This window comes from Pecten maximus, chromosome 5, assembly GCF_902652985.1.
Source record: "Pecten maximus chromosome 5, xPecMax1.1, whole genome shotgun sequence".
NCBI classification, from domain to species: Eukaryota; Metazoa; Mollusca; class Bivalvia; order Pectinida; family Pectinidae; genus Pecten; species Pecten maximus.
This window is the reverse complement of record NC_047019.1, coordinates 36,407,120-36,434,624: the sequence shown is the minus strand read 5'-3', so window position 1 is coordinate 36,434,624 and position 27,505 is coordinate 36,407,120. Positions and strand designations below refer to the sequence as shown.

General features: G+C 36.0%; 1 protein-coding gene and 1 long non-coding RNA gene across 2 annotated transcripts in view; both read left to right on the top strand.

Moving 5' to 3' along the window:
* The window catches only part of LOC117328440 (AT-rich interactive domain-containing protein 1B-like), a 56,594-nt gene that overhangs the window by 19,097 nt on the left and 9,992 nt on the right, over window positions 1–27,505 (top strand). Inside the window, 11 exon segments of the mRNA XM_033885970.1 lie at window positions 533–676; window positions 6,098–6,248; window positions 11,252–11,341; window positions 11,716–11,865; window positions 12,323–13,873; window positions 14,120–14,310; window positions 15,466–15,624; window positions 17,806–17,997; window positions 24,919–25,138; window positions 25,364–26,615; window positions 26,957–27,444. Of these exon segments, the coding sequence (XP_033741861.1) occupies window positions 533–676; window positions 6,098–6,248; window positions 11,252–11,341; window positions 11,716–11,865; window positions 12,323–13,873; window positions 14,120–14,310; window positions 15,466–15,624; window positions 17,806–17,997; window positions 24,919–25,138; window positions 25,364–26,615; window positions 26,957–27,444 (4,588 nt within the window).
* On the top strand, window positions 21,600–24,453 carry LOC117327925. Its single transcript, XR_004532755.1, has 2 exons — window positions 21,600–22,066; window positions 23,223–24,453. It is a non-coding gene; the product is annotated as an uncharacterized LOC117327925 (long non-coding RNA).

The following is a 27,505-nucleotide window of genomic DNA, read 5'->3' as shown; positions in this document are numbered from 1 at the left end:
TCATATTTCTATCCGTAATGATTTTGCTGATATCATGTTACAATAGAGGATAATACTCAGGGATCAAGCAAGCAATTAAGTTTTCTGGAACAGACTATAACGATATGAAGTAAGCTGACACACCAGGCAGTTGGCCCTATAGGGCCTAGCCCATAATTGACATAGGTTGATAAATGGCTGTAGCTGTATTGTCCCTTACTGCCTGCCTGTTCTGCTTGGCTTGACTGTGAATATTGGACCAGTCCATGTGTAGGGGAACCCAGCATCAGAAACCAGGTATAACTTTTAGTCACACAACTGACAATTATATCCTTTCAATGATTACTGCGACAGGTAAATATTCTGTGTGAGTGGGGCAGCATTTTGAACTGACTGGGAGTTGTGAGCGGTGTATATAGAGGAGAGGACTGTGGATTTTATATGGGTGAATATAACATGTGACTTGGTAGATTCTATACAGTGTTGACCCAAGCGGTGTTGGGAGATATTTTTGGATTCCATTATGTGCCTAGCAGTCTTACTCACCATGTGAAGAGGTGCATTGGTATATAGAAAAGACTGTAGATACAGCTACACACACACACACAGACAGAGAAGTTTGAAGAGCAGGGGCCCACAGAGTGGTGACTGGTTTGAATTACTTACTCACATCAGTACAAAAACAAATGAAGCATGGGTATGTTATATTTATAAAATCAATTTAATTTTAGTATTGTTCTATGGTAGTCATACCATGGCAAGGTTTCAGGTAAATGATATTTCCTTTAAATTTAGAGTTTTTTTCTTTTGAGAAAAATAAGTTTGATGTTTAATTTGTGGCTGTTGAGTTTCTTTATGTGATGTATAAATCATTATTAAACTGACAGCCTGTTGACAAGAGCATTTTTCTAACCTTTGTAATTAAGAACTTTGCCAGTAATTATCCTTTAATTAGACCATTTATTGGCAAACGGATGCTAAATGAATTAACAAAACTTCAGCCTATTCCTTGGAGAAGAGCTGTTACTGAGTGATCCTTAAGTTTTTGTAGTGATGGTGTATAAATTGTTCAAAAAAGTTTGGTTATTTTCTTTTTTAGATGTTTGCTCATATCTTGTTTTAATGTTTTGGATGGTGTCATGGTTTAATTCAACAAAGCACTGTTTTAAAAACAAAAAGTATTTTTTTTATTGAAAAACTGATGAATTTGAATAATGTTCATGCACATTTACAGTACTGTAAATAAATATTCTTCATTATTTTCATTGAGTATTCATGCTGATATGTATTTGTGACATTGTTGTACATTATTTTGAAATGGCAAAGACTGAATATGATTTCTTTAGAAATGCGGTATGATGGTTCAATTTTGGTCCATCCTTCTGTCTGATTGTCCATAAATATTACTTTCATTATCCTGGTTTCTGAGCATATTCATCGAGTCTGAAGGAAAACTTTAAAAAGAAAAAAAAATATTGTAAAGTACAAAAGCTTGTGGGATATATACTCAGGAGGGCACACTGATGGACAAATGTTGACATGCTATTTATAATTATTATTAATAATAATCAAATAAAGAATTTATGTACGAAAACAGAGAAAAAAGGTTAATAATAATCTCTAAATGACATTAAGTGATAACAAAAATGATAAATCACAATATGGTTTGGTTAGAAAAACTCATCTGTAATGATAATTCTGATACGATTTTTGAATGCTCTGAAGTGATAAATTTAAAAAAGGGTTGCTTAATAGTGACAGAAAAATAGAATAAAATTGCTAATCAATTGAAGCAATAATGGCTTAGTCACAATTAAAAAATAATATATATTTGATACAAAATTGGATTGAAAAATAAATATCTGTATGGTGAAATGAAGAAAGGAAACAGTTTGTGGGTGTCTCATATAAATGGTCACTTAGAAGTTAATAAATTGAAAAGCTGTGTTTGCATTCAACTTGTGTCTTCTTGTATACAACATTTTGATTTATGATAGGAAAATATTACCTGTACACCTGTGTATTCATTACAATGCACCTGTATCTGGACTAGCAAGACTTACCTGTACACTTTCTTACCTGTCTTTGATCTAGCGTATAACAAAAGAATGAAGACAAGCCAGCCCTGAGGGAAGATAATTAATACACTGATGTATCAGTTGCTGATACAGAAGTCAAATTTATGTAAGGAAGAATAGCAAATTGTGCTTGTAGTTTCTATTCAATGTATTTATCCAGGAATCTCTACATAGATTTTGTTTCCTTAGTATACCAGTTCCGTAGGATGATAAAGTAGTGGAGTAACAACTTTCTTTACATTGTCATCTAGATTACATGGGAGTTGTAAATAAGTGGAAATATATTCTAAAATAGTTAATGAATTGCATTTCATCTTGATAGAGGTTAGTGATATACCGGTGAAAAATCAGGGCACATGTGTGAAGTAAATTAAATCCCCAGTAATGACAGGGAATAAAACAAGTTTGATAAATATGTTAGTACATACATATAATCCCAAGGGTACAAAGTCATGTTTAATTTACTGAGTTATATGAAATATCTGTCAAATCTTGTAACTTGTAATTGCACAATTATTAAGGCCATTAGTCCATCATATTGTTAATTTCATGGATTTTAAATCACATTAACTTAGGCCAGAGTCAAAACAATTATAATTAAAGCATTATGATTTAACTTTTATTTTTAGAGAACTGTTAAAAAATGTCCACTGAAACAAAAATGTTTATCCTACATGAATTATTAGTAAGAATTAATCATTTTAAGCAATATGTTGAGATTATTTCTTTTACTTCATGGAAAACTTTATCTAACAGTTGGTGTTGCAGAGGCTACCAAGGGTTCATAGTGAATGGCCCTTTGTCGACCCAGACTGGACCTTCTCATCCAATGTCTGGTACAGCTGTCCAGGTCTTTCCAGCTGTTGTCTGGGCACTATTGAGGCCCTTACACTGGCAAGCCGATAATTGATCCCTAGTCTCATTAAGACTACTTCCACCCTTTAATTCATACCTGTCTGCAGAATTAGGATTTTAAAACCTGATATTTAACAGTGAAAAATTTATTGTTCTTAATTGAGTAGAGATCTGTAAATTAATAAAGCAAAAATAAAAAAAGAATATTGATAAATCTATCTGACAACACAAAGGAAGTTATTCATTTAATATTTCAGAAAATTAATTCCATACAATTTTAAGGAAAGAGAGAAAAATTAAATAAAAGAGCGGCGGAGGGAAAAAAAAAAGAAATCAAGAATTGTATTAATTATCAAAATTAGTTAATGTAAAATTTTGTTTAAAAGAATGAAAAGCTTTTTGTACTTAATAGAATTTTAAGAACCCAACATTCCTGTGGAGGGAGGAAGAGTAAGGAATTGGTGTGCTATCAAAGTTTGCATATGAATGAATAGGGAGTCTTATAATGCCTATATTGTATAACCAGTCTGCACACGACAGGCCTGTAGGTATCGTTTACCTGTGATTGCCATGCGCATGGACAACTTCTGCCAAGTTTTTGTGGGGTTCCTTTGACTAGCTGTTTATGTATAGAAAGGGGTAATTTTAAATATGCACGACACAATATTGTTGCCTGTAGAATTTGGTCATTAACATTAGGGCACAAGAAAGACAAAATCTGATTAAAGCTGGGACTTGAAGGTAATAACTACATACTGAAAACCTGAAAAAGCGCTTTATTTTACATAGGCCATCTCAGTGTCGCATAGAAATAAGACGAAGAAGGGCACCTGTTATACTGGCATATTGATAGGGCCTCCTTTTGATCCGGTGAAAATACAGGGATTTTATATGTCCCACACTAGATCTTAAAAAGTTCTCGTGTTGGCTCGACTGGCAATTACCTTTCAGTCATACCTGAGCGCACTTGCGACTAACAGGTAAAAAACTTGAGTTGAATGGTTTGAATAAAGGCTTGCAGGCATTGTAGGGCTGATAAGAGTGGCGGTCTATACTCTGTTTCACAATTTATTATTCTGTGGTGATGAATTGATTTTCGATTCTCCAGTGAATCACAATTAATTTCTTCATTTTGCGTAGTTGAGGGAAAAGCCTAATTGCATTTAGTTAATTACTTAATATATTTATGAAACTTTTGAGGAAAAGAAGAAAGTTATTTAGAAGAGTTATGATGTGAAAAAAAACCTGTACTGAAGATCAATACTTTTATTGATCTCTGGCAAGCTTTGTGTTTAAATTATTCAGCTTGTTCGCCGAGGATTCTGTAGTGCAAAAACACTCGATAAACCTGTCAGCTTCATGGGAAACTGGGAAAAAAAGTATTTAATATCTTTACAGATATCCAGATTTGAGTTGGCGATGGGAAATATGATAGGTTTTATTGACAATACTGGAGACAGTGTTGGAAAGTCTTCAGAGGGATCATTTATATTAGATTTGACAGTGATTCTGTCAATTCACAGAAATCTAGTATAGTCTTGGTGTATTTCATCTGAAAGTAATTTTTTTACGACATAACATGGGTATTTTCAGCTTTTAAGGTATCTATTCTAAAGAACAAAAGAAAAGAGAAAAAAAAGTAAAAAATGTGAAGAAAGTTTAAAATGTGGTATTTAAATGTAGTAAGGATTTTCCTTTAAAGTTTAATATGTGGTATTAAAATGTAGTAAGGATTTTCCTGTGAAAAGATGATTAACTCATTTCTATTAGTATTGTAGTCAAAAATTAATTTACTGCCTCTGTAAATGATATTTGGGATAAACTTGATTCTGATTATGTGGTTGTGGTTCACTGAAATATCTACATTGATAAAAGCATAACAGATTTGAGACATAATAACTAGTCCCATTGTATTAGTCAATGTTTATACTAAAACAAATTTGATTGATGAATTATTAGATTATCATTTTCTTTTCCAAATACAGCCAAGAATGCAGAAATTTTGTACATAAATTAAAAAAAAAAAACAAACCTCAAAAATAAAGGATTTGCTGCTATATGTTTTGAATTGATGTTTTCTGTAATATTTGGGGATGTTACCTTCAGGATATCGTTTGTCTACCTGTAATATTTGGGGATGTTACCTTCAGGATATTGTTTGTCTACCTGTAATATTTGGGGATGTTACCTTCAGGATATCGTTTGTCTACCTGTAATATTTGGGGATGTCTACCTGTAATATTTGGGGATGTTACCTTCAGGATATTGTTTGTCTACCTGTAATATTTGGGGATGTAACCTTCAGGATATTGTTTGTCTACCTGTAATATTTGGGGATGTAACCTTCAGGATATCGTTTGTCTACCTGTAATATTTGGGGATGTCTACCTGTAATATTTGGGGATGTAACCTTCAGGATATTGTTTGTCTACCTGTAATATTTGGGGATGTAACCTTCAGGATATTGCTTGTCTACCTGTAATATTTGGGGATGTAACCTTCAGGATATCGTTTGTCTACCTGTAATATTTGGGGGTGTCTACCTGTAATATTTGGGGTTGTAACCTTCAGGATATCGTTTGTCTACCTGTAATATTTGGGGATGTAACCTTCAGGATATCGTTTGTCTACCTGTAATATTTGGGGATGTCTACCTGTAATATTTGGGGATGTAACCTTCAGGATATTGTTTGTCTACCTGTAATATTTGGGGATGTAACCTTCAGAATATCGTTTGTCTACCTGATACAGAAGCAACATTAGCATATATGTTTTAACCAGTCCTGTTGACTACCAAGCAGAAATTTGTCTTATTTCTGTAAAAGTTACATGGTACTCTGGGTATTGAATGTTGAAGCATTACATGAGTTATCTCCCTTTTCTTTGAACGATGATGGTTGATGTGGCTCTAGACAGACTTAAACGCTGATTGAAAGTCCATTGATGCAGTGCATGTTTTTTTTTTTCCGCAGATTTATTTGCAGCTAATCAATTTATGTCTATCTTTGGATGTTTCACTTCAGATCATTAATTGTTTACAGATGGACATTAGGAATGTATTAAAAATTATGTGTTCCTTCATATAATTGGAATTACAAATAAGTTCAATGATTCCATACCTATCATCAATATTCATGATAAATATCTTGCAGCAATTAGAGTATGCATATTTTTATATTTTGCAGGATTCTCGGAGTGGTGACGATTTAGGATGTGACCCTTCCAGAAATACACCAACCCCTACAGGAGTCCATCCTGCAGTGGCAGCACTTCGACCTGCTCCCTCACCTGCTGGCTCTACTGGTTCAAGGTCAAATACACCTGCCTCCCTGTCAGGTAAATACAACACTTAAAAATTGAAAGGAGACAATCTTGGGATAACTTGATAACAGGATAAGACTAAATTGTTTATTTTCACTTTTTTGCAAGCAGAAGAAACTCATGTTTGTTTAAGTCTCGCTGAAAATTTCAAAAATTCTCTAAAATAAAATATGAAAAAATTTATCCAAAATTGATATTGTAACAAATTTTACTTCATGTTTGTGATCATCAGAAATATCTGTCATTACAATATTCATCAAAAGTTTGGTCCCATAGGTCATCAGGTGGGTGCCATTTTGTTAACAAAAATAACATTTAATTGTAAGTTAATCAGTATTCCAGAAAGTTGAAGAGATTTTTCTCTTTCCATTGAGAGAATGATATCAAAATTGATTTGACTTGATTACTCCAGAACCATTTACTGGAGAATTCTGCCACAGCTGTTTATGTTCCCTGTGGCATGAATATTTTATGAACAGTTTATTACAGCTGAGTAATTATCCCATTTTAGTTATAATTAGTCATAAATACTTAACAGTATTAAATGTATTTGCTATAAACAATTTGCTGAAAGAGAAAAGACTTTAAAATAATAATAATAAAAAAACCATGATTATTTCTTTTGCCTGTAATATTGATAAAAACAGTAAAAAGCTCTGTTGTCATAATTCCTTGCTCTGCATTAAATAGTTTTCTGTTAAAAAGACAATGGGTATGAATTATTTATAATTTGTGTAAATTTGTTAACTTATGAATGGATTGTTCATAGTTCGTTAATGGTTTATTTTTTTCTTTTCCCTTGCTTACATTTCTAGATATTATCTTTTATTGATGAAATTGATTATGTTTTGAAAACATGACAAAAAATCCCTTTAAATGAATATAAATGGAACATACACTATAAAAGCATGTGATGTGATAAACGGGGAAATCCCAAGAGTTAAACTCTGTAATGATAAGGCAGCATAGACTGCTCGAGCTGCTGTGTAAAGCAGGAATTCCTCTGTATCTGATCATACATGATACTCAATTGTCAGTCTGATACACTCAAGTATATATTTGATTGTAGATGGAGATAGATGGGTAAAAATAAATAGCATGTCTTCACCAATTCAGCCATTATAGCTGTATCTTATCACCCTGTTAATGCTTCCCATTGGCAAATGTGTCATTGTATCTCCCTAATGTGGCAGATATTACTCTTGATATCTTTGAAGAGCTGCCCTATTGAAACGCTAACAATAGCCAATTTTTTCCAGTCAATGATCATGAAAAGTGACCTCGACCTGTGCAAAGTATTAAGAAGTTCGTTGGGTACACTTGTCTTTAACTCAGGTGTATATCTACCTGTGTCTGTATAGTTTTCATATCTACATTTGTTGTGTTATTAATATAGCTTAATCAGGTGAAACGGCACCAAGGCTTTGTTTACATACAGATCAAATGTTTTGGTGTAGAGTGTGTAATTATCACTCCATGGGTGCTTGTATGCTGTGATTTGTCTCCACTCGGTACTTAACAGGTGCTTTTTCCATTTTTATCCAGAATCAAATCAAACATATAAATTGGTTTTTGGCATTTCTTTGAATCTTTGATTGATGAGGATGCGAGGTGTACTCCATTCTGGCAGTATTGATCCCATGGAGTGAAAGCTACCTGTATTAATTGTGCAGGTCTATAAACACATCAGCAGGGGATTCCCCAAAGTTGGATGTCTGCAGTCATTGTTATGCCAGACACACTTACCAACAGGTGGTCCCTGCCTCTTGTCAGTCAGCACTGGTATTTCCCTGGTGCTAATAATAGATAATAATCACTCTAGACAACATCAGACAGGTCAGAGGTCATGCCTGTCTGTAGGCCAAGTACACCTGTTTACAGCTGATTTATGACCCCCAGCAGTGAGCCATCTGAGGTCACACTTATCCTAACAAGCTGGCTAGCACTTAATTTGCCCATTCAAACCCAGTCAAGTGTGCTGTGTACAAAACATACACTTATGTCAATGCTAGTCAGTGGGTTAGTGTCAATGTCTGTTTCAGAAAATGTTATTGGCACAAGTGCACTATCTTCTATTAGCATTCCTGTTGTTGGTAATTAAAAGTCTGTCTAGCTGCAAGTGCTTTATGTGTGAAGTGCCTAGCGAAAAAAGTAATGACGGGAGGTATCAGATTGATATACCGCAGATCAATTATATCCATTGAGGGCTCTTTCTACAATTGATTGTTCTTGGAAGGAATATAGTGTTTAACTGATGCAAATAGCTGCTAATCCCCTCAGGGAAGGTTTAATTTGTTTCAGCCTTCCAGTTGACATAAATATACATACACAGCTCATTCATAAGAATTCCATTTACCTCACCATATAAATGCCATTGATTTCCTGGTTACGTGTACAGTGTAGTATAATGGTTATCATTCTTTGCCGAAGGGAGCACTGCAAATTATATTTTGAGATTTATATGGACTTGTTGAGGATTTGAAATAATGTGAAATTGCAAGACCATAAAATATATATTGTGTGTTGTTAAATGTTTTCAACAGTAATTGTGATTTATTTGTAAGCTATGTTGAGAATGGAACGGGCTGTTATTATGCAGCCAAAAGGGACTTAAGTAGACGATTTGAAATACTTAACTTCCTGATAACATTTCTGAGACAAAGGTATAGATAATATATCTTATATGTGCTGGTCCATTGCATTGGTAGTCATGAGGAAAAAGGAATGATAAGAATAAAAAGAAATTGGAATATCATGTTTGTTCCTGTGGCAGACATCTGAAATCTGAATGTTTTGTTGATTGCTTAGTGAATCATATATAATTCCTTTGTTTTAAATACATTGATTAAGGAATGGGAGAAAAAAAGAAAAAAGATGATCAAACCTTTTTACTATAACAAAAAAGGAAGAGTAAAAGCTGTCAAATTTAAGGAATATTCCTAAATTGGCAAGTGTAGATTATAACCTAATATGATACCAGTGAATTGGTTGGAAGGTATAATGAGATTAATAAATAGGATCTGTTTATTATGATGTTAAACACACTTGTAAAATATTTTTAGAAACAAAAGTAGGGAATACTATCTGCAATGTTGACATTTTGACATTGTCATGTTCATTGCTTCTGTCCATTTACAAATTTATTTGAGCTTTCTATTAATCTTTTGACGCCCCCAAATTTAAGCCAGTTCGACAGATGTAGAGGTTGTTTAATGTGAGGTTCAAAGGTAAAAAGATTCTAGAAAATTTGATATTTCAAAAAAGCACATTTATCAACACATTACATTAGCTCCTTAACATTATTGCTTTCTGAAAGTTGAATAATTGGAATATTAAATTCTTGATGTATATATTCATTTGATGAATACTTTTACTGGCCATATTATTTTTCTTGACCAGGTTAGGACTATTTTCGCCTTTTACTAAAACAGTTCAAATTTCATCAGGAAGGTGTATATCATATAATTGTTTATACATTTCTCTGATATAAAAAACCCAACCTCTTATGTATAGTTAAAAACATTTAGAACCTGTGTAAGTTATTTGTCAGTTACATTTAAATAACAGCAGCCTACTTCGAAACTTTAGGATCACTTTAGAGTAGTAATGACAAGTGGAAAAAAAAAACCTTTAGTGCAGCTATGCGGGAAGTAATCTGCTCGTTAAAGAGGTGACAAAAAAATGCACCTTTCAAACATCTCCATCAAGACATCCAGCTAATCAATGTTAACTGTGCACTTTCCTGTGGATCTGGCAGAATGTTTCTCCCGCAGGTATGCTAAATGAAGGATGCTCTAACTTTAAAATAAACATACCCTGTGCTGCATGCTGTGCCTCCCTTCTCCTGGTGATGCACTTTTGTTTTTATCCCACAAGGCTTATGGGAAATTCATTCATTAGGTACATCTAAAATGTGGCCTATATGATAATGTAGGATGATGATTGAGTTGTACAGTGTAAGGAGGCCCTGATTGTACTTGGGAGAGCCCCAGGCTGGGATATTGAAGTCACGGGGATAAAGGCTACAGGTTAGCCCAGTGTTTACCTACACATGCTAGATTGTTGGCATCAAAAGATTAAAGAGCATGCATCTATCTGTGTAACTTACAGCTGGTTAACTTCACCATAGTAACACTAATAAAATCATGTAAACATTATGTGTAATACAGATTAAAAATAGCTTATATATAGTTCATAATTTGGTAAATTTATTGGATGTTTACTTTGTGGAGTGAAGTTTGGATAGTCATAAACAAAACGTGTCTGTGTAAAGGTATGAATTGGATGTGTGTTGTAGACAATACATATCAATGGTAATGCATGGTTAAGTTGACCTAGCTTTCACACTTGTGCCATGGTTTTAGGTGCAAGCAGTGTACAAACTACCATTGGGATTATGTAATTGCTACATCACAGTGTGAACTTGATAATCCCATGTTTCAGCATCTCTGTGTCTTCAGCATTATTTCTCCATGATTGACATGCCATTTTTGCACCGTTTTTCATAAGGGAATCAAAACTTATTTGATTTTGATGTGTTTGAATTTCTTTGTGATGAAATTTATTGTAACTGGAGTTGACACTGATTTGTAAGGTGACAGAGTTGTTAATGTGTTGTGATTAAAATCCTGTTGATATAAAGGTCAGCTGCCTGCTATTGTTCCTCAGTTGACAGTTGTGGACATGAATAATTGATAAACAATAATGTAGTACTGGTCATGGAATGGTATATAATTATTGAGACCACAGATTACACATGTGACATCCACATGCTTGTTCTGATATAGATACACCAAACAAGTTTGGAACCTGTTTCAAGCCTTCCCAAGTCATTTCTTTTTTATTTAATTTGTAAATATATATTGTCAATAGTATAGAAACACTCTTCATCATATATCTGTGATCTTTTTCCTACTTGTATCAACCTTCTACCAGGGATAGATACATCAATTATTTAGGGTCAGGATTTAAGTGTCTTAGGAAGTTTCCTCAAACTTTACATACTTTTGTCATTACAGGTAGTACCCAGGCAGGGAGTCCTATGCCAACTCGCCCCTCTTCTGATGGACAGAACGCACGCATGACACAGTCACCGATGGCTACTCAAGGTAAATCTATAAATAAAATTTTATAAAATAATTATCTTCATTATCCAAGAAAACAACATGGAGAATATTTTTCTTCAGCAAGGGACGTTGCTGGTACAGTTGAAAAATTGTGTTAGATGTATATATAAAAATGATTCATGTTTTTTGTCAAATTGCCACATGTTCTGTCTCTTAGAAAGTAATACTTCACATATTCTTCTGTTAAATAAGGTTGATATATTCTTATCATTTTTTGTGGTATATAGATATATTTTTATCTATTCAGTGTTATCTGATACTGTCAGATATTTTGACCTAAAATTTCATAAGTCTTTTAGAGTTATTTCTTAAAACTATAGTATGAAGACTGAACCTATATTTGTCATGCCTTGTAGGTTACAACCAGCAGATGATGCCACCACCGATGGGTCCAAACCAGATGAACTTCGGACCAGGAAGTGGTGGTAAGATGCCTGGGAGTGGCATGGGAGGTAACTCCGTGGGTGGACACTATCCTCAGTATAACTCTCATTTCTCTCAGCCAGGTGAGGGACTCATCAAAGGATTCCTGTCCATTATAATAGTTAATCTATCAATAGTTGTATTGGACATCCTTTGTAGGGTATTTTGCCAATAAATAATCCCTTTACCACTTGGAATAATGAAATAAAGGCTGTCATAAAATATGTGTTATACAGAAAAAATAACCTGTTGAGACATATATCCTCTTTTCCTGGGTTTTAGTTAGTCTGCATGTTTGTATCTTTAAGTCCATCCTATTTATTATGTTCTGTTTGTTATTATTCTGGACAAAGATGATAAAATGATGCATGTGTCCATATGTAGAGATTTAAGAACATTTTAAGTGTTAATACCAATTTCAAGCATTTCTTTGCATGATTATTTCATGACAACTAAAGTTGTTTCAGAAATAAAAATGCCAAGAAAACATTTTGAAATTTAAAAGTGGCAAATCATAATAACTGTTTCGATTATTTTCAGGAATGTACCCTGGTAGGCAAGGTGGCAATATGCAGGGAAACGCTGTGATGCAGAACTACCCTCAACAGAATATGTATAACGGTCCAAGTCATGGAAATGCTCACATGTATAACAATATGCCCATGGGCAACAGAAACTATCCAATGTACAGTAGTGGACAGAATAGTATGATGAATGTGAACAATCAGTATGGTAATAACTATGGAAACCATATGGGTCCAGGTTCTGGCCCAGGTTCTGGCCCAGGTCCTGGCCCGGGTCCTGGTCCAGGGCCTGGTCCAGGTCCTGGACAGAACTCTGGACCAGGACCAGGGCCAGGTGCTGGTGCTGGACCTGGTTCTGGGCCTGGAGGTCCGGGAGGAGGCCCAGGAGGTCCAGGAGGTCCAGGAGGCCCAGGAGGCCCAGGAGGTCCAGGAGGCCCAGGAGGCCCAAGCCCTGGTCCAATTGGTCCTAATGCTGGTCCTGGTCCCGGTCCCAGCCCTGGACCAAATGGTCCAAGTAGTGGAGGTCCAAGTCCTGGACTGGGTTTAGGACCTGGAAGTCATTCAGGGATGTCTCAAAACAGTGGCATGGCAGGATCCATGAGCCAACAAGGACAAAACATGTCGGCAAGTAGTCCAGGACAACCAGTAGGAGCAACTGTCCCTGCAGTTAAAGGTGCGCAGGCGGCTGCTCAAGCTGCATTAATAGCAGCAGCAAATTCTGCGAAAGGACCGCAACCGGTGGCAGTACGGCCCACCATGACAAATCCGCAAAGAATGTATACGCCACCACAGCAAATGGGCCAAATGAATCAAATGAACCATGTAGGATATGGGCACAACTTCAACTCCAACATACCAAACTCTAATATGAATCAGATGCCCAACTCACATTCGCCAGTGCCTAATTCTAGTTCTATGGGTGGCCATTTACCATGTACTTCACCATCTACAATGCCCAATGATAATAATAGCATGTCTGTACCAATATCTAGTAGTGTTCCTAATAGTTCTTTACCAAATAGTATAGGCGGCAATAATAATGGTTCCATGTTGCCAGCAACGTCGGTTCAACAGAACAGTTCATCTGGTAGCATGCCGTCGGATAATTCAGTTATATCATCATCATTAGCCTCTTCCATGGATTCAAATATGCCTTCATCAAATATCCCTCCATCTAGGACACCAAATATGCAACAGCATGACTCCAATTCATCTAGCTCAACATTATCCAATACAAGTGTTCCAATTACTGAAAGTGAAGTTCATTCTAGTGCTCCTGATTCGACACAAAATAGTCAACATGACACTAAAAAGAAGGGCAGTAGTGACCCCCAGGGGGTGGCATCCGTGTGTAATACGCCCAATCAAAGCTCTGATGTAGATAGCAACTCTTCTGGTGTGACCAAGTCACATCTAGAGAATCAGTCAATGGATGGAAAGGATCAGCGACTAAATTCAATGCCATCAGACAGTGTACCAGTGGGTATGCCAATGGAACAAGTGTCCTCACCCTTCTCATCCAAACAAGAAATGCCCATCACCACTACAGCAACAACAACAAATTCCGGTAAGTACTTCGAGAAATGATTGTTTGGTCAGGGATGTTGAACTTACTGATGAGAAATGGAACAAATTGAAGTGAAAATATTGTGTTGAAAATGATGATCCTTTCAGGCTAGAGTTTCAGACATTGGTCAGCAATGGCCATTGGATGAGGTTTATACCACTCTGATCAACACATATATAGATAATTGATATCTGTAAAAAATAACATGTTTTGGGCTCCAATTTCACATATGTTCTTTGTTACCAGATATAAAAACAATAGTAACTCAGAGCATCACAAGCCCCGTGACGAGTATCTCTGAGGCCGGGAACAGCAACGACAGCCATCAAGATCACATTCCCATACCCCCACAACCCAACTGTTTACCAATTCCGCCAATTCCCACGATAGAAGAGGCGCCTGCCCCTCCCCCTCCATCTACAGAGAAAAAGAAAAAGGTACGATTCACGCTCGTCAACAAACACTTTAGTGTAGTTGTGCTATTAATCACTATAATTTCTGTTGATGTTTGTGATACGTCTTCTGTGAAAAATCAAATATAATGTAATGAGTGTTGTTCCTAGTTTTGTTAGATGACAAGTTTGGGTTGGTATTTGTTTGAAATATGTGTAGACATAGTTCTCCATTAAATTTTTTATGATTGTACAATTTTTCAATAGAAACAGAACAGACTTGTTGTCTAACAAAAATTTGAACAACTCATGCTAGATGTTAACTACATCCATTATTTGTTTTGTGTGCAATATTTATGTGGAAAAAGTATAAGCTGTGATCTTATTTTCAGGAATTAACTGGAAAAGTTCATTCATGTTCATTGCACATTGAATCTTGTACGAAAAGACAGTAGTTAAAGGGAGGTAATCACAAGCACTTGTGAATACTCAACTGATACAATGCCATGGACATAATCAGTAATTTTATTCATATAGGAGTGTTCTTGTTTGGTTTTGATTTTGGTTGTTTTTCTGTCTGTCTCTATCTGCAACATATTTCATGAAAGTATGAGTGCTGAAATACTAGCTTGCCAGTAAATATTCTGAACAGATGCGAAGAAAGTCTTGAGAATTGAAACAAGAATCGATTAAGAATAATGAATAAAAAAACAAAAAAACCTGCAGGTAAAGAAATGAGAATTATGAACATTTTTCTGAGAAATTCTGTAGTAGGGTATGTTTAGTTCTAGCCTTCTGTCAGCATGTGTTTTCAGGCTTCTACTTTTAAGCTTGGTGGGATATGAACACAATTGAATGATGCACTAAAGGGAGAAATTTGCATTTTGAGTGATATCTGAATTGATGCTATACGTGATAAGTTATACTTTTCTTAGGAACAGGTGGACATACCCAACAACAAATCATATGACTGCAATTTTTTGCAGCAAAGACGCTCAGCTCTCCAATCTAAACCGAGAAAAAAATTAACACTCGCTGCTATAGGGCAAGTGTAATGTAGCTGTGTACAATACAGTAACTTGCCCTTACGAGTGAGCGATTGCTGATTTTTAACTCGATTTATACGTATAGAGCTACACTGCTATACTCACTTAGTGACCTAAGGACTGGTAATGAGCCGTAGGTTTGCCTTCATTGTAGGAGGGTGTATTGTCGCATCCACCCACCCCCGCCAGTTCGGTGGCACCATCGCCTGGCGGAGCCAGTATCTCATCTTGTCACGACGACTTTGACAATATTGCCAGTCCGGCTAGCACCACGTCTGGCCCGGCGGTGGTTCCCTCTTGGGTCACCATGACAGTAAGTCCTACACCTCCCCCGTCGCTCGCTCGATAGCCTGCTCGCTCGTCATGGGTGTGGTACCCTCCTGCATCATACCGTCCGCCCGCTGTGGGATGTGGTTGTCATGGCATTTGTATTATTTACATATTTTATATTTATATATATATATATTTTCTTTATAGTGGTGAAGTCGTGATTTTTTATTATTCATAACTGGTACTGGTCTTGTCTGCCCTGCACATTGTACTGGACAATGCCAGTATGTCACAAAATCTGGTTCCTGGATGTGACTTGCACACTAGGCTTGTACTACTGTCAGACATTTGTTATCTCCCTTTTACAGGAACTCTTTTAAAGTATGATAACTATTACTTATAAATGATCATCTTTGCTAGCTAATGTAGCAGTTTTAAGAGAATAACAAAAAATAATGCAAAACTTGAAGAGTAGACTGTATTTGGGAGATAACAGTCAAAAGACCATGCTGATATATGGGACTTACTGGTGTTAAGTATTTACTACCATTCGTGCTTTGCTCACTTGGACTAATGGTTTGATCATGTCATTTATAATTTCATTATTTGCATTTTTACTGACTTGGCACTCACAGGATCAAATACAGGTAATATGCTCGAAGGCCTTGATTTTGGCACAGCTCTTGTATTTCAAAGTTTTAAAGTTGATTGTTATTTATAGATATGTTTTAGTTTTTGTTCATTTGGTATTAAATTTCTTTTTCCTGTTGAAATGATGTATTTTCTGAATTGTTTATCTTTGGCTTTCTAAAATCTTGTGCAACATCAGAACAAGCCATCCAGTTTGTGTTAAGAAAATTGATCATATAACTAATGTTCAATTCTGTCAAGATGATTTATCACAAATTAGACACAAATGTTACAGCAGACAAAAAGGATGCTCTGTTTTGATATACACTTACTAAAATGTTAATTATTAGCTGTTAAAATTATCTATTACACTACTAACTGAAATTATTCACAATAAAAATAAGTATGCCACTAGAGGAAGATTTTAAAAAGTTTCCATTAAAGTATGCTCAGACTGAAAGAAAACATGTTCAGTTCAAGTGCTGAGGTCATGTCCTTAGGGAAGAAAAACATATCACCCACTAAGAGGAAAGCTGCATATGTAGTTTTTTTCATAGCATGGACATCATTAATGAAGAGGGCACCTGCTAAATATTATAGTGATGAAACTGCTGTGTAATGAAAGTAAAATTATATAACCAATCACCTACTGCAGCCAATTAATACTAATTCATTTGCATAACAATTACTGATGTGCACCTTTATTTCATTGTCAATATTTCATTAGTTTTACACTCTGATTGGAGGTTGATTTGTCTCTATTTTGACAATAAGACCACCTTGGGGTCACCCTTCACTTGCAAGTTAGATTTAATTTTCATATTGATTTTGTAGATAGAATTTTGCATTTACAGTTGCAATTTATGACAAATTTTTGTCCTTCTGATAAGATAAAATCCAAGTTGCACAGAGCATTTATGTTTTTGTTTCCTGTAATTTCAATCTCATTTTGACATTTTCACTTTGCACCGTAAAGAGTGGTTCAGTTCGTAAGCCTCAATGTCACACTTTGTGTTTTGCGTCAATCAGTGGTTATGAACTTTCCCTGCATCATCATGTTTTATGTATTTTCACACTTTTTTCTCTTCTCTGGAAATTTTCATGTTTTGTCATTTGTCCAATTTTGCCAAGCATTTTGCAGATAAAGAGTAATTGAGTTTCAAATGTAAGAGGACATTTTGATTTATCTTGCTTCTTTTCTCAATTCTTAAAGTAGTAAAATGAAGACAAATACTCTGATGAATCTTGATTCTTGTCCTTACAATTTCTCAGTTTTTGTGTTCATGCTTTTCTATATCTTCAATCATTAAACATCTGGATTGGACAATTAATTGAGAAGAGCAAAGTATATGATGAATTATTGTTGTAAACCTGTCACGAGTACGTTCCATATATTGGTGATGTATTTTTTTGTATGATGAATGTTTTATTTTAAAATTTTGTTTGTATTTTATTCTCTTTTTTCCTCCCTCCCAAACAGCACTTGGCCAAGCCTGGTAAGACAGTCCTACAGTTGTTGGTGTAGTATTTAAAGCATGCTATTATCAATATATTCCCCAGTGCATGTGACTATCATTATTCTTTTTCTTTATAGAAGGGTGGTGGCGATGTAGCGAAGCTGTATGAAATGGGCAGTGAGCCAGAGCGGAAGTATTTCCTAGATCGGCTATTTGTGTTCCTTGAGGAGCGGTCACAGCCTATCACCTCTATGCCCTCCATCAGCAAGCAGCCCTTGGATCTATACAGACTTTACTTAATTGTCAGGGATAAAGGCGGTATGCTTGAGGTAAGAATCCTGGATAATAAAGGATTTTTTTTTTCTTTTTTTTTTCTGAAGACAAATAATCATTAGAATCACTGGGGTTACACTTAGCGGTACAGAAACTCTTTAAGGATAAGAAAGGAAATGGCAGATATGACTTATAATGTAATCAATTACAGCCGTGTGCAATGGTGACATACATAGGTACCTATGCAGGTGTTTTGTTTGAATTGGTATCCGGGTTGAATCACAGGTTTTCGCTTTTGATATTATAGGAATTTAGTAATTTGGGTGGAAAATATTCATCTGTACTGTCAATGGAAGTTGTCAAATTATTTCACAATTCATGTGATAATGAAAGTGTTGGATATGATGATCCTTTCAGGCTAGAGTTTCAGACACTGGTCAGAAATGACCATTAGATGAGGCAGATTACCACTCTGATCAACACATTTAAACTTAGTCTTCTAAATAAAGGAATTGTCAGGTAGATGTGATAGGTTTCAAATAGAAGATCGATACATTTGATCCAAAATTTTGATTTTGTTATAATGTTCTATTTGGTAAACACCTTTGAAAGATCACTGGTATTTGGATTATTTTAAGAGCAAAAATATTTGTGTCAGCTGCTTTGTGCATATCCACTAATTAATAGTTAATTAATAATAGCTGATTATAAAATGTTCTAGAGTAAAAGGTTAATTGAATATGATTAGTTTTCATAGTTACGTAAGCAGGCAAGGGTGGTGGTATATCTATGTCCTATTTATATTCTTGTTAGCCATGGGTACTGTGTGATACCAGCTAGGTAGTTGTAAGTGTTCTTTTGTCTCGTAATGTGTTGTAAAATGATGATCCTTTCAGGCTAGAGTTTCAGACATTGGTCAATGACCAATGAATGAGGCAGATACGACTCTGATCAACACATTTAATAACACCATTCCTGTATGGCTATAGTTGGGATTATAGAAATTGTGTGATTATTAATCAAGCCACAACAAAATCAACAACACAACATTTCCCTCTACATTGTTAGAAGCATACTAATCAAGATTTCCTTATAAACCAAGTCTTGATGATAATAACTAGAATATGGATTACTCACAACGTTATTTGTTAAATTGAGATGGAGATCTTATTGATAACTTATTAACTCTTTCCGTACTCACGACGACTACAGACGTCACAAAAACGTGCTCTTGTATCCTTCATGACGACTACACACGTCACAATTAACATGCCTTCCATCCTTTGTGACGACTCAAATCATCGTAAAACATCGCGAAAGATGTTGATATTACTTGCTGGTTTAGCATAGTCATACGAAGGAATTGACACGGAAAGGATGTTTTTAAGAAATAAAAAGCAATTTAAATATTGTATTGATGGTATATTTTACATACCAGAAGCATAATTCATTCGTTAAGATTGTCTATTTCAAAGAATTCCGCCGGTTCATGCCGAGCTGTTTACATAGCTACAAAATGGCGGCCTCAAATTTACTTTCGTTTTCTGCGAGATTGTTGAGGTGTTCAACACAATAAAACAATTAAAAACGATAATATATATATAATTGAGTAACGTTTATCATCAAAATCAGTAAGAAATACGTAAAATATTTTTACACACCGAAAAAACAATGTTTTGGCTGCGTGATTTCTTGCACATGTGTGACACATGTGCCGATTAACCTGTCATTTCCCGCGATTCTGCCTGGTGATTTCGCCGTATTTTAAAGGAAAAATTGGGTAAAAGAGTTTCCGTACTCAGTACTTGTTCCATATGATAAACTTCATTTAATATTAAGCATTATACAACAGTAAAAGATCAGTAAAAGATCGTTTTATCGACGTCTGATGTGATAGCCATATGCTCCAATACACAAAGGACCTACCCAGCATTCACTTCCGGTAGCGACCGCGAAATTTGAATGAGTACGTAAAGAGTTAACTCGATGGCTAGTTTTATCAGCAGAATAAAATTCAGCTTCCTTATGTGTTGTAAAATGATGATCCTTTCAGGCTAGAGTTTCAGACATTGGTCAATGACCATTGGATGAGGTTTATACCATTCTGATCAACACATTAAATAATTCTGTCCAGTTTATGGCCATAATCAGGGTGATGGTGTTTTAAAGTTCACATCAACTATCAATATTAATATCAGTATAGCATAGGAGTACTTTCATTGACTAAAATACGATATACAAAAGATTTAAATACGATATACAAAAGATTTAAGCTTGGCATAATATTTCTCTTGGATTACTTTATCAAGCAAATGGGTCTTTTTGTCTTGCAATGTGTTGTAAAATGATGATCCTTTCAGGCTAGAGTTTCAGACATTGGTCAGCAGTGACCATTGGATGAGGTTTATACCATTCTGATCAACACATTTAATCATTCTGTCCAGTTTATGGCCATAATCAGGGTGATGTTATAAAGTTCACATCAACTATTAATATTAATATCAGTATAGCATAGGAGTACTTACATTGACTAAAATACGATATACAGAAGATTTAAGCTTGGCATACTATTTCACTTGGATTACTAAATCAAGCAAATTGGTCTTTTTGTCTTGTAATGTGTTGTAAAATGATGATCCTTTCAGGCTAGAGTTTCAGACATTGGTCAGTGACCAATGAATGAGGCAGATACGACTCTGATCAACACATTAATAACACCATTCCTGTATGGCTATAGTTGGGATTATAGAAATTGTGTGATTATTAATCAAGCCACAACAAAATCAACAACACAACATTTCCCTCTACATTGTTAGAAGCATACTAATCAAGATTTCCTTATAAACCAAGTCTTGATGATAATAACTAGAATATGGATTACTCACAACGTTATTTGTTAAATTGAGATGGAGATCTTATTGATAACTTATTAACTCTTTCCGTACTCACGACGACTACAGACGTCACAAAAACGTGCTCTTGTATCCTTCATGACGACTACACACGTCACAATTAACATGCCTTCCATCCTTTGTGACGACTCAAATCATTGTAAAACATCGCGAAAGATGTTGATATTACTTGCTGGTTTAGCATAGTCATACGAAGGAATTGACACGGAAAGGATGTTTTTAAGAAATAAAAAGCAATTTAAATATTGTATTGATGGTATATTTTACATACCAGAAGCATAATTCATTCGTTAAGATTGTCTATTTCAAAGAATTCCGCCGGTTCATGCCGAGCTGTTTACATAGCTACAAAATGGCGGCCTCAAATTTACTTTCGTTTTCTGCGAGATTGTTGAGGTGTTCAACATAATAAAACAATTAAAAACGATAATATATATATAATTGAGTAACGTTTATCATCAAAATCAGTAAGAAATACGTAAAATATTTTTACACACCAAAAAAACAATGTTTTGGCTGCGTGATTTCTTGCACATGTGTGACACATGTGCCGATTAACCTGTCATTTCCCGCGATTCTGCCTGGTGATTTCGCCGTATTTTAAAGGAAAAATTGGGTAAAAGAGTTTCCGTACTCAGTACTTGTTCCATATGATAAACTTCATTTAATATTAAGCATTATACAACAGTAAAAGATCAGTAAAAGATCGTTTTATCGACGTCTGATGTGATAGCCATATGCTCCAATACACAAAGGACCTACCCAGCATTCACTTCCGGTAGCGACCGCGAAATTTGAATGAGTACGTAAAGAGTTAACTCGATGGCTAGTTTTATCAGCAGAATAAAATTCAGCTTCCTTATGTGTTGTAAAATGATGATCCTTTCAGGCTAGAGTTTCAGACATTGGTCAATGACCATTGGATGAGGTTTATACCATTCTGATCAACACATTAAATAATTCTGTCCAGTTTATGGCCATAATCAGGGTGATGTTATAAAGTTCACATCATCTATCAATATTAATATCAGTATAGCATAGGAGTACTTACATTGACTAAAATACGATATACAGAAGATTTAAGCTTGGCATAATATTTCACTTGGATTGCTAAATCAGGCAAATGGGTCTTTTTGTCTCGTAATGTGTTGTAAAATGATGATCCTTTCAGGCTAGAGTTTCAGACATTGGTCAGCAATGACCATTGGATGAGGTTTATACCACTCTGATCAACACATTAATAACACCATTCCTGTATGGCTATAGTTGGGATTATAGAAATTGTGTGATTATTAATCAAGCCACAACAAAATCAACAACACAACATTTCCCTCTACATTGTTAGAAGCATACTAATCAAGATTTCCTTATAAACCAAGTCTTGATGATAATAACTAGAATATGGATTACTCACAACGTTATTTGTTAAATTGAGATGGAGATCTTATTGATAACTTATTAACTGTTTCTGTACTCACGACGACTACAGACGTCACAAAAACGTGCTCTTGTATCCTTCATGACGACTACACACGTCACAATTAACATGCCTTCCATCCTTTGTGATGACTCAAATCATCGTAAAACATCGCGAAAGATGTTGATATTACTTGCTGGTTTAGCATAGTCATACGAAGGAATTGACACGGAAAGGATGTTTTTAAGAAATAAAAAGCAATTTAAATATTGTATTGATGGTATATTTTACATACCAGAAGCATAATTCATTCGTTAAGATTGTCTATTTCAAAGAATTCCGCCGGTTCATGCCGAGCTGTTTACATAGCTACAAAATGGCGGCCTCAAATTTACTTTCGTTTTCTGCGAGATTGTTGAGGTGTTCAACACAATAAAACAATTAAAAACGATAATATATATATAATTGAGTAACGTTTATCATCAAAATCAGTAAGAAATACGTAAAATATTTTTACACACCGAAAAAACAATGTTTTGGCTGCGTGATTTCTTGCACATGTGTGACACATGTGCCAATTAACATGTCATTTCCCGCGATTCTGCCTGGTGATTTCGCCGTATTTTAAAGGAAAAATTGGGTAAAAGAGTTTCCGTACTCAGTACTTGTTCCATATGATAAACTTCATTTAATATTAAGCATTATACAACAGTAAAAGATCAGTAAAAGATCGTTTTATCGACGTCTGATGTGATAGCCATATGCTCCAATACACAAAGGACCTACCCAGCATTCACTTCCGGTAGCGACCGCGAAATTTGAATGAGTACGTAAAGAGTTAACTCGATGGCTAGTTTTATCAGCAGAATAAAATTCAGCTTCCTTATGTGTTGTAAAATGATGATCCTTTCAGGCTAGAGTTTCAGACATTGGTCAATGACCATTGGATGAGGTTTATACCATTCTGATCAACACATTAAATAATTCTGTCCAGTTTATGGCCATAATCAGGGTGATGGTGTTTTAAAGTTCACATCAACTATCAATATTAATATCAGTATAGCATAGGAGTACTTTCATTGACTAAAATACGATATACAAAAGATTTAAATACGATATACAAAAGATTTAAGCTTGGCATAATATTTCTCTTGGATTACTTTATCAAGCAAATGGGTCTTTTTGTCACGTAATGTGTTGTATAATGATGATCCTTTCAGGCTAGAGTTTCAGACATTGGTCAGCAGTGACCATTGGATGAGGTTTATACCATTCTGATCAACACATTTAATCATTCTGTCCAGTTTATAACCATAATCAGGGTGATGTTGTTTAAAAGTTCACATTATCTATCAGTATGAATATCCTTATATCATAGGAGTACTTTCATTGTCTATAAACACTACTATATATAGTGAAAGATATATATAGAAAGATTTAAGCTGAGCATAATATTCCTCTTGAATTACTTAATCAAGCAAATGGGTCTTTTTGTCTTGCAATGTGTTGTAAAATGATGATCCTTTCAGGCTAGAGTTTCAGACATTGGTCAGCAATGACCATTGGATGAGGTTTATACCACTCTGATCAACACATTTAATCATTCTGTCCAGTTTATAACCATAATCAGGGTGATGTTGTTTAAAGTTCACATTATCTATCAGTATGAATATCCTTATAGCATAGGAGTACTTTCATAGACTATAAAAACACTTTATATATAGTGAAAGATATATATAGAAAGATTTAAGCTTTGCATAATATTCCTAATTACTAATTCAAGCAAATGGGTCTTTTTGTCACGTAATGTGTTGGATATGATGATCCTTTCAGGCTAGAGTTTCAGACATTGGTCAGCAGTGACCAATGAATGAGGCAGATACGACTCTGATCAACACATTAAATAATTCTGTCCAGTTTATGGCTATAATCAGGGTGATGGTGTTTTAAAGTTCACATCAACTATCAATATTAATATCAGTATAGCATAGGAGTACTTTCATTGACTAAAATAAAACAATCTACAAAAGATTTAAGCTTGGCATAATATCTCTCTTAAATTACTAAATCAAGCAAATGGGTCTTTTTGTCTCGTAATGTGTTTTAAAATGATGATCCTTTCAGGCTAGAGTTTCAGACATTGGTCAGTGACCATTGGATGAGGTTTATACCACTCTGATCAACACATTAAGTGCTATGATATGAAATGATAAATTCACAGAAAATGTCTAGTTTTCTTCAAAACCAAAAATCGGTTAATGTATCTATTAAATTATTTTCGTCATATTGAAAAAATGAGTGTTTCTTGAAGGATAGATGAATTAATGATATAGAGTTGAGAAAAAAAATCAATAGTAGAAAAAGAAAATGTGATTGAAATGATGATCACTTTCAGGATAGACTTCCATATATTAGTCCACAGAGACTGGTAAATGAGGTAACTTCAATCCGCTCAATTGGTTCCAAGGTTTTCATGTAACCTTATCAATAATTCAAAAATACAAAAATGAAAATACCAATATTTAAAAACTTGTGAGAATGAGATAATTCTAATATCAAAAAGTTAACAGATGTGATTAAATTTTTACAAGGTCTCTTGTGGAATTGCCTGTTAGACACCCAGGTTGAAGTACATCCTTCTATTGCAGGTCACAAAGACCAAGAAATGGAAGGAGATATGTGGACTAGTGAACATAGGCACATCTGCTAGTGCTGCCTTCACACTCAAGAAAAACTACATCAAATACCTCTTTTCATACGAGTGCCAGTTTGATCGAGGCGGCACTGATCCAGCACCCATTCTTGCTCAAATGGAAGCTCAACTACAGCAAAAACGAGAACAGAAGCACCGCCGGGCACCATCACCAGGTAAGATGAGCAGAAATCTTAGGGCCTTTTCATTGGGAAAGCAGCATTAAAAATACCAGGTGCAATGTATTATTGTCAAACCTTGTCTATTGATGAAATTTTAACATTGCCTTAATTTCATACAGGCTTAATGGATCATAGAGTCCCTCTTGTAGTATCTTATTAGTGAGTTATCCTAATGTATCTTATGTAGTGCAACTCCTCATTTCTACTTTCACTTTACAGCAGGTTCCCAGGGCTCCCAGGATGCATTCCGACCTCCAAGCACTCCAAATAGCAACAGTCAGGGCATGGAGGGTTTCCCACCCTCCATGGGGCCCAACTACATGCAGAACTCTGACCATGGCATGGGACCAATGGGACCAGGCATGCTGCCCCCTAACAGCAATATGATGGGCAACATGATGGGGCCAAACTCCATGGGTATGCCACCAAACCACATGCCTAACAGCATGCAGCCGGGCATGATGGGAGGAAACATGGGGCCCAGTGGCATGATGGGAGGCTACTCCAATAACATGATGCCACCCATGCATGGACATGGACCCAACTCAGGCGGACCTGGTGGTATGATGGGTAACAACATGATGCCACCCATGGGTGGCAATATGGGGATGCCAGGCAGCAGTGCAATGCATAGTAACAGTGGAATGCACAGTAATAGTGGCATGCCGGGTAATGGTGGAATGCCCAATAGTATGCCTGGAAACAGTGGACTACATAGCAACAGTGGTATGCCTGGCAATGGTGGTATGCCTGTTAACAGTGGTATGCCTGGAAACAGTGGTATGTCTGGTAACAGTGGTATGCCTGGAAACAACAGTGGTATGCCTGGTGGCAGTGGTATACCTAGCAATAGTGGTATTCCAGGAAATAGTGGAATTACAGGAAACAACAGTGGCATTCCTGGCAACAATAGTATGTCTGGTAACAGCAACATGCCACCTGGAAATGGCAGTATGTCTGGCAATAGTGGTATGCCAGGGAACAATGGTTTGATGACAGGCATACCCACAAATGCCAACAGTGATAGTGTTACATGCCAGGACCCATTCGCAGACGAGCCACGTAATGGACCATATCCCCGGCAAGGTGCCACAAACTCCCCCATGCCAACCTACTCAGGAATACCTCCCCATCAGCCGCCCAGCAGCAGTACATCCAACACATTCAACAGTAGCAGCAGCAGCAACAACAGCAACATGAATCGTCCAAATATGCCGGGTTTTAACATGCCAAACCCAGCCAGCATGAACAGTTTTGAAGGTGCGAGTGGTGGGCGTGGTGGGCCAACATCACTTGAACCCCAATTTAGTGAACCGTCGTCCTTCAGACGGACAGAAAGCTTTCCCAGCAGTTCACGACCAACAGATGCCATCATTAGCAGTCAGTTTAGCAGCAGTACCACAAACACAACCTCAGTCTCTTCCATAGGAAGGCAATTCCCATTTGGTGATCAGTTCACCAAACCTGAAAGGTAACTTATGAAAAAGGAGTGTATAGGTTGTGCTTTACTATTTCATTTAAATTCCAGAGGAAGGCTTTCATAACAAGAATTGATATGTTAATGCTTAAATAAACTCATGACTCCTTGCTGCTTTGTTAAATATACAAAAATCTAGAGTAATGCATGTTATATATCCAAAAAACTAGAGTTATTACCTCTTTGTCAACATAAACAAATAGATCTCTGTATTCTTTTCTTATCAATATTGGTAAATATTACATTGCAAAACATTTAATCTTCAAAAAAGAAACACTCAGTTAACATGTACAACAGTTCAATGGTGTTGAGAAATGAGACTTTCTATGTTGCAGGTTTGGTTCTCCCACAACCCCCTCAGTGCAATCTTCATCCCCACAACTTCCTGTCAGCTCCCAGCCTTCAGCCTCTCCCTCGTCCCAGCATCAACAGCCATCAACAGCCCCATCTTCTTCTCTGAACAGTCATCACCCTTCTGGGCCTCCCCAGCTTCCTCCACAGCCCCCATCAGTAGACCCTATGTATTCATCGCGCTTCAGCGGTCAACAGCCAATGATGTCATCACATCCAGGGTCTCAGGGACACATGGAACAGTTTGGAGGACCCCCAGGCAACTACCCCTCTAACCAGACACCTCAATCCGGCTATCCAGGGGGAAAGCCTGGCATGGGTGTTCCAGAATCCTACCCTGGATACCCAAATCAACAGGGTCAGTTTCAGGGACCCAGACCATCCATGGGACGGGAGATGTCAATGCCACCTGGTGGCATGTACGGTACACCAAACAAGCGATACCCACCTCATGACGGATATATGGGTCAAGGTATGTCATAGATTATCTGTTGATTGAAATTATTTCCCGTTTCTGTTTGTTAGCACTTCCC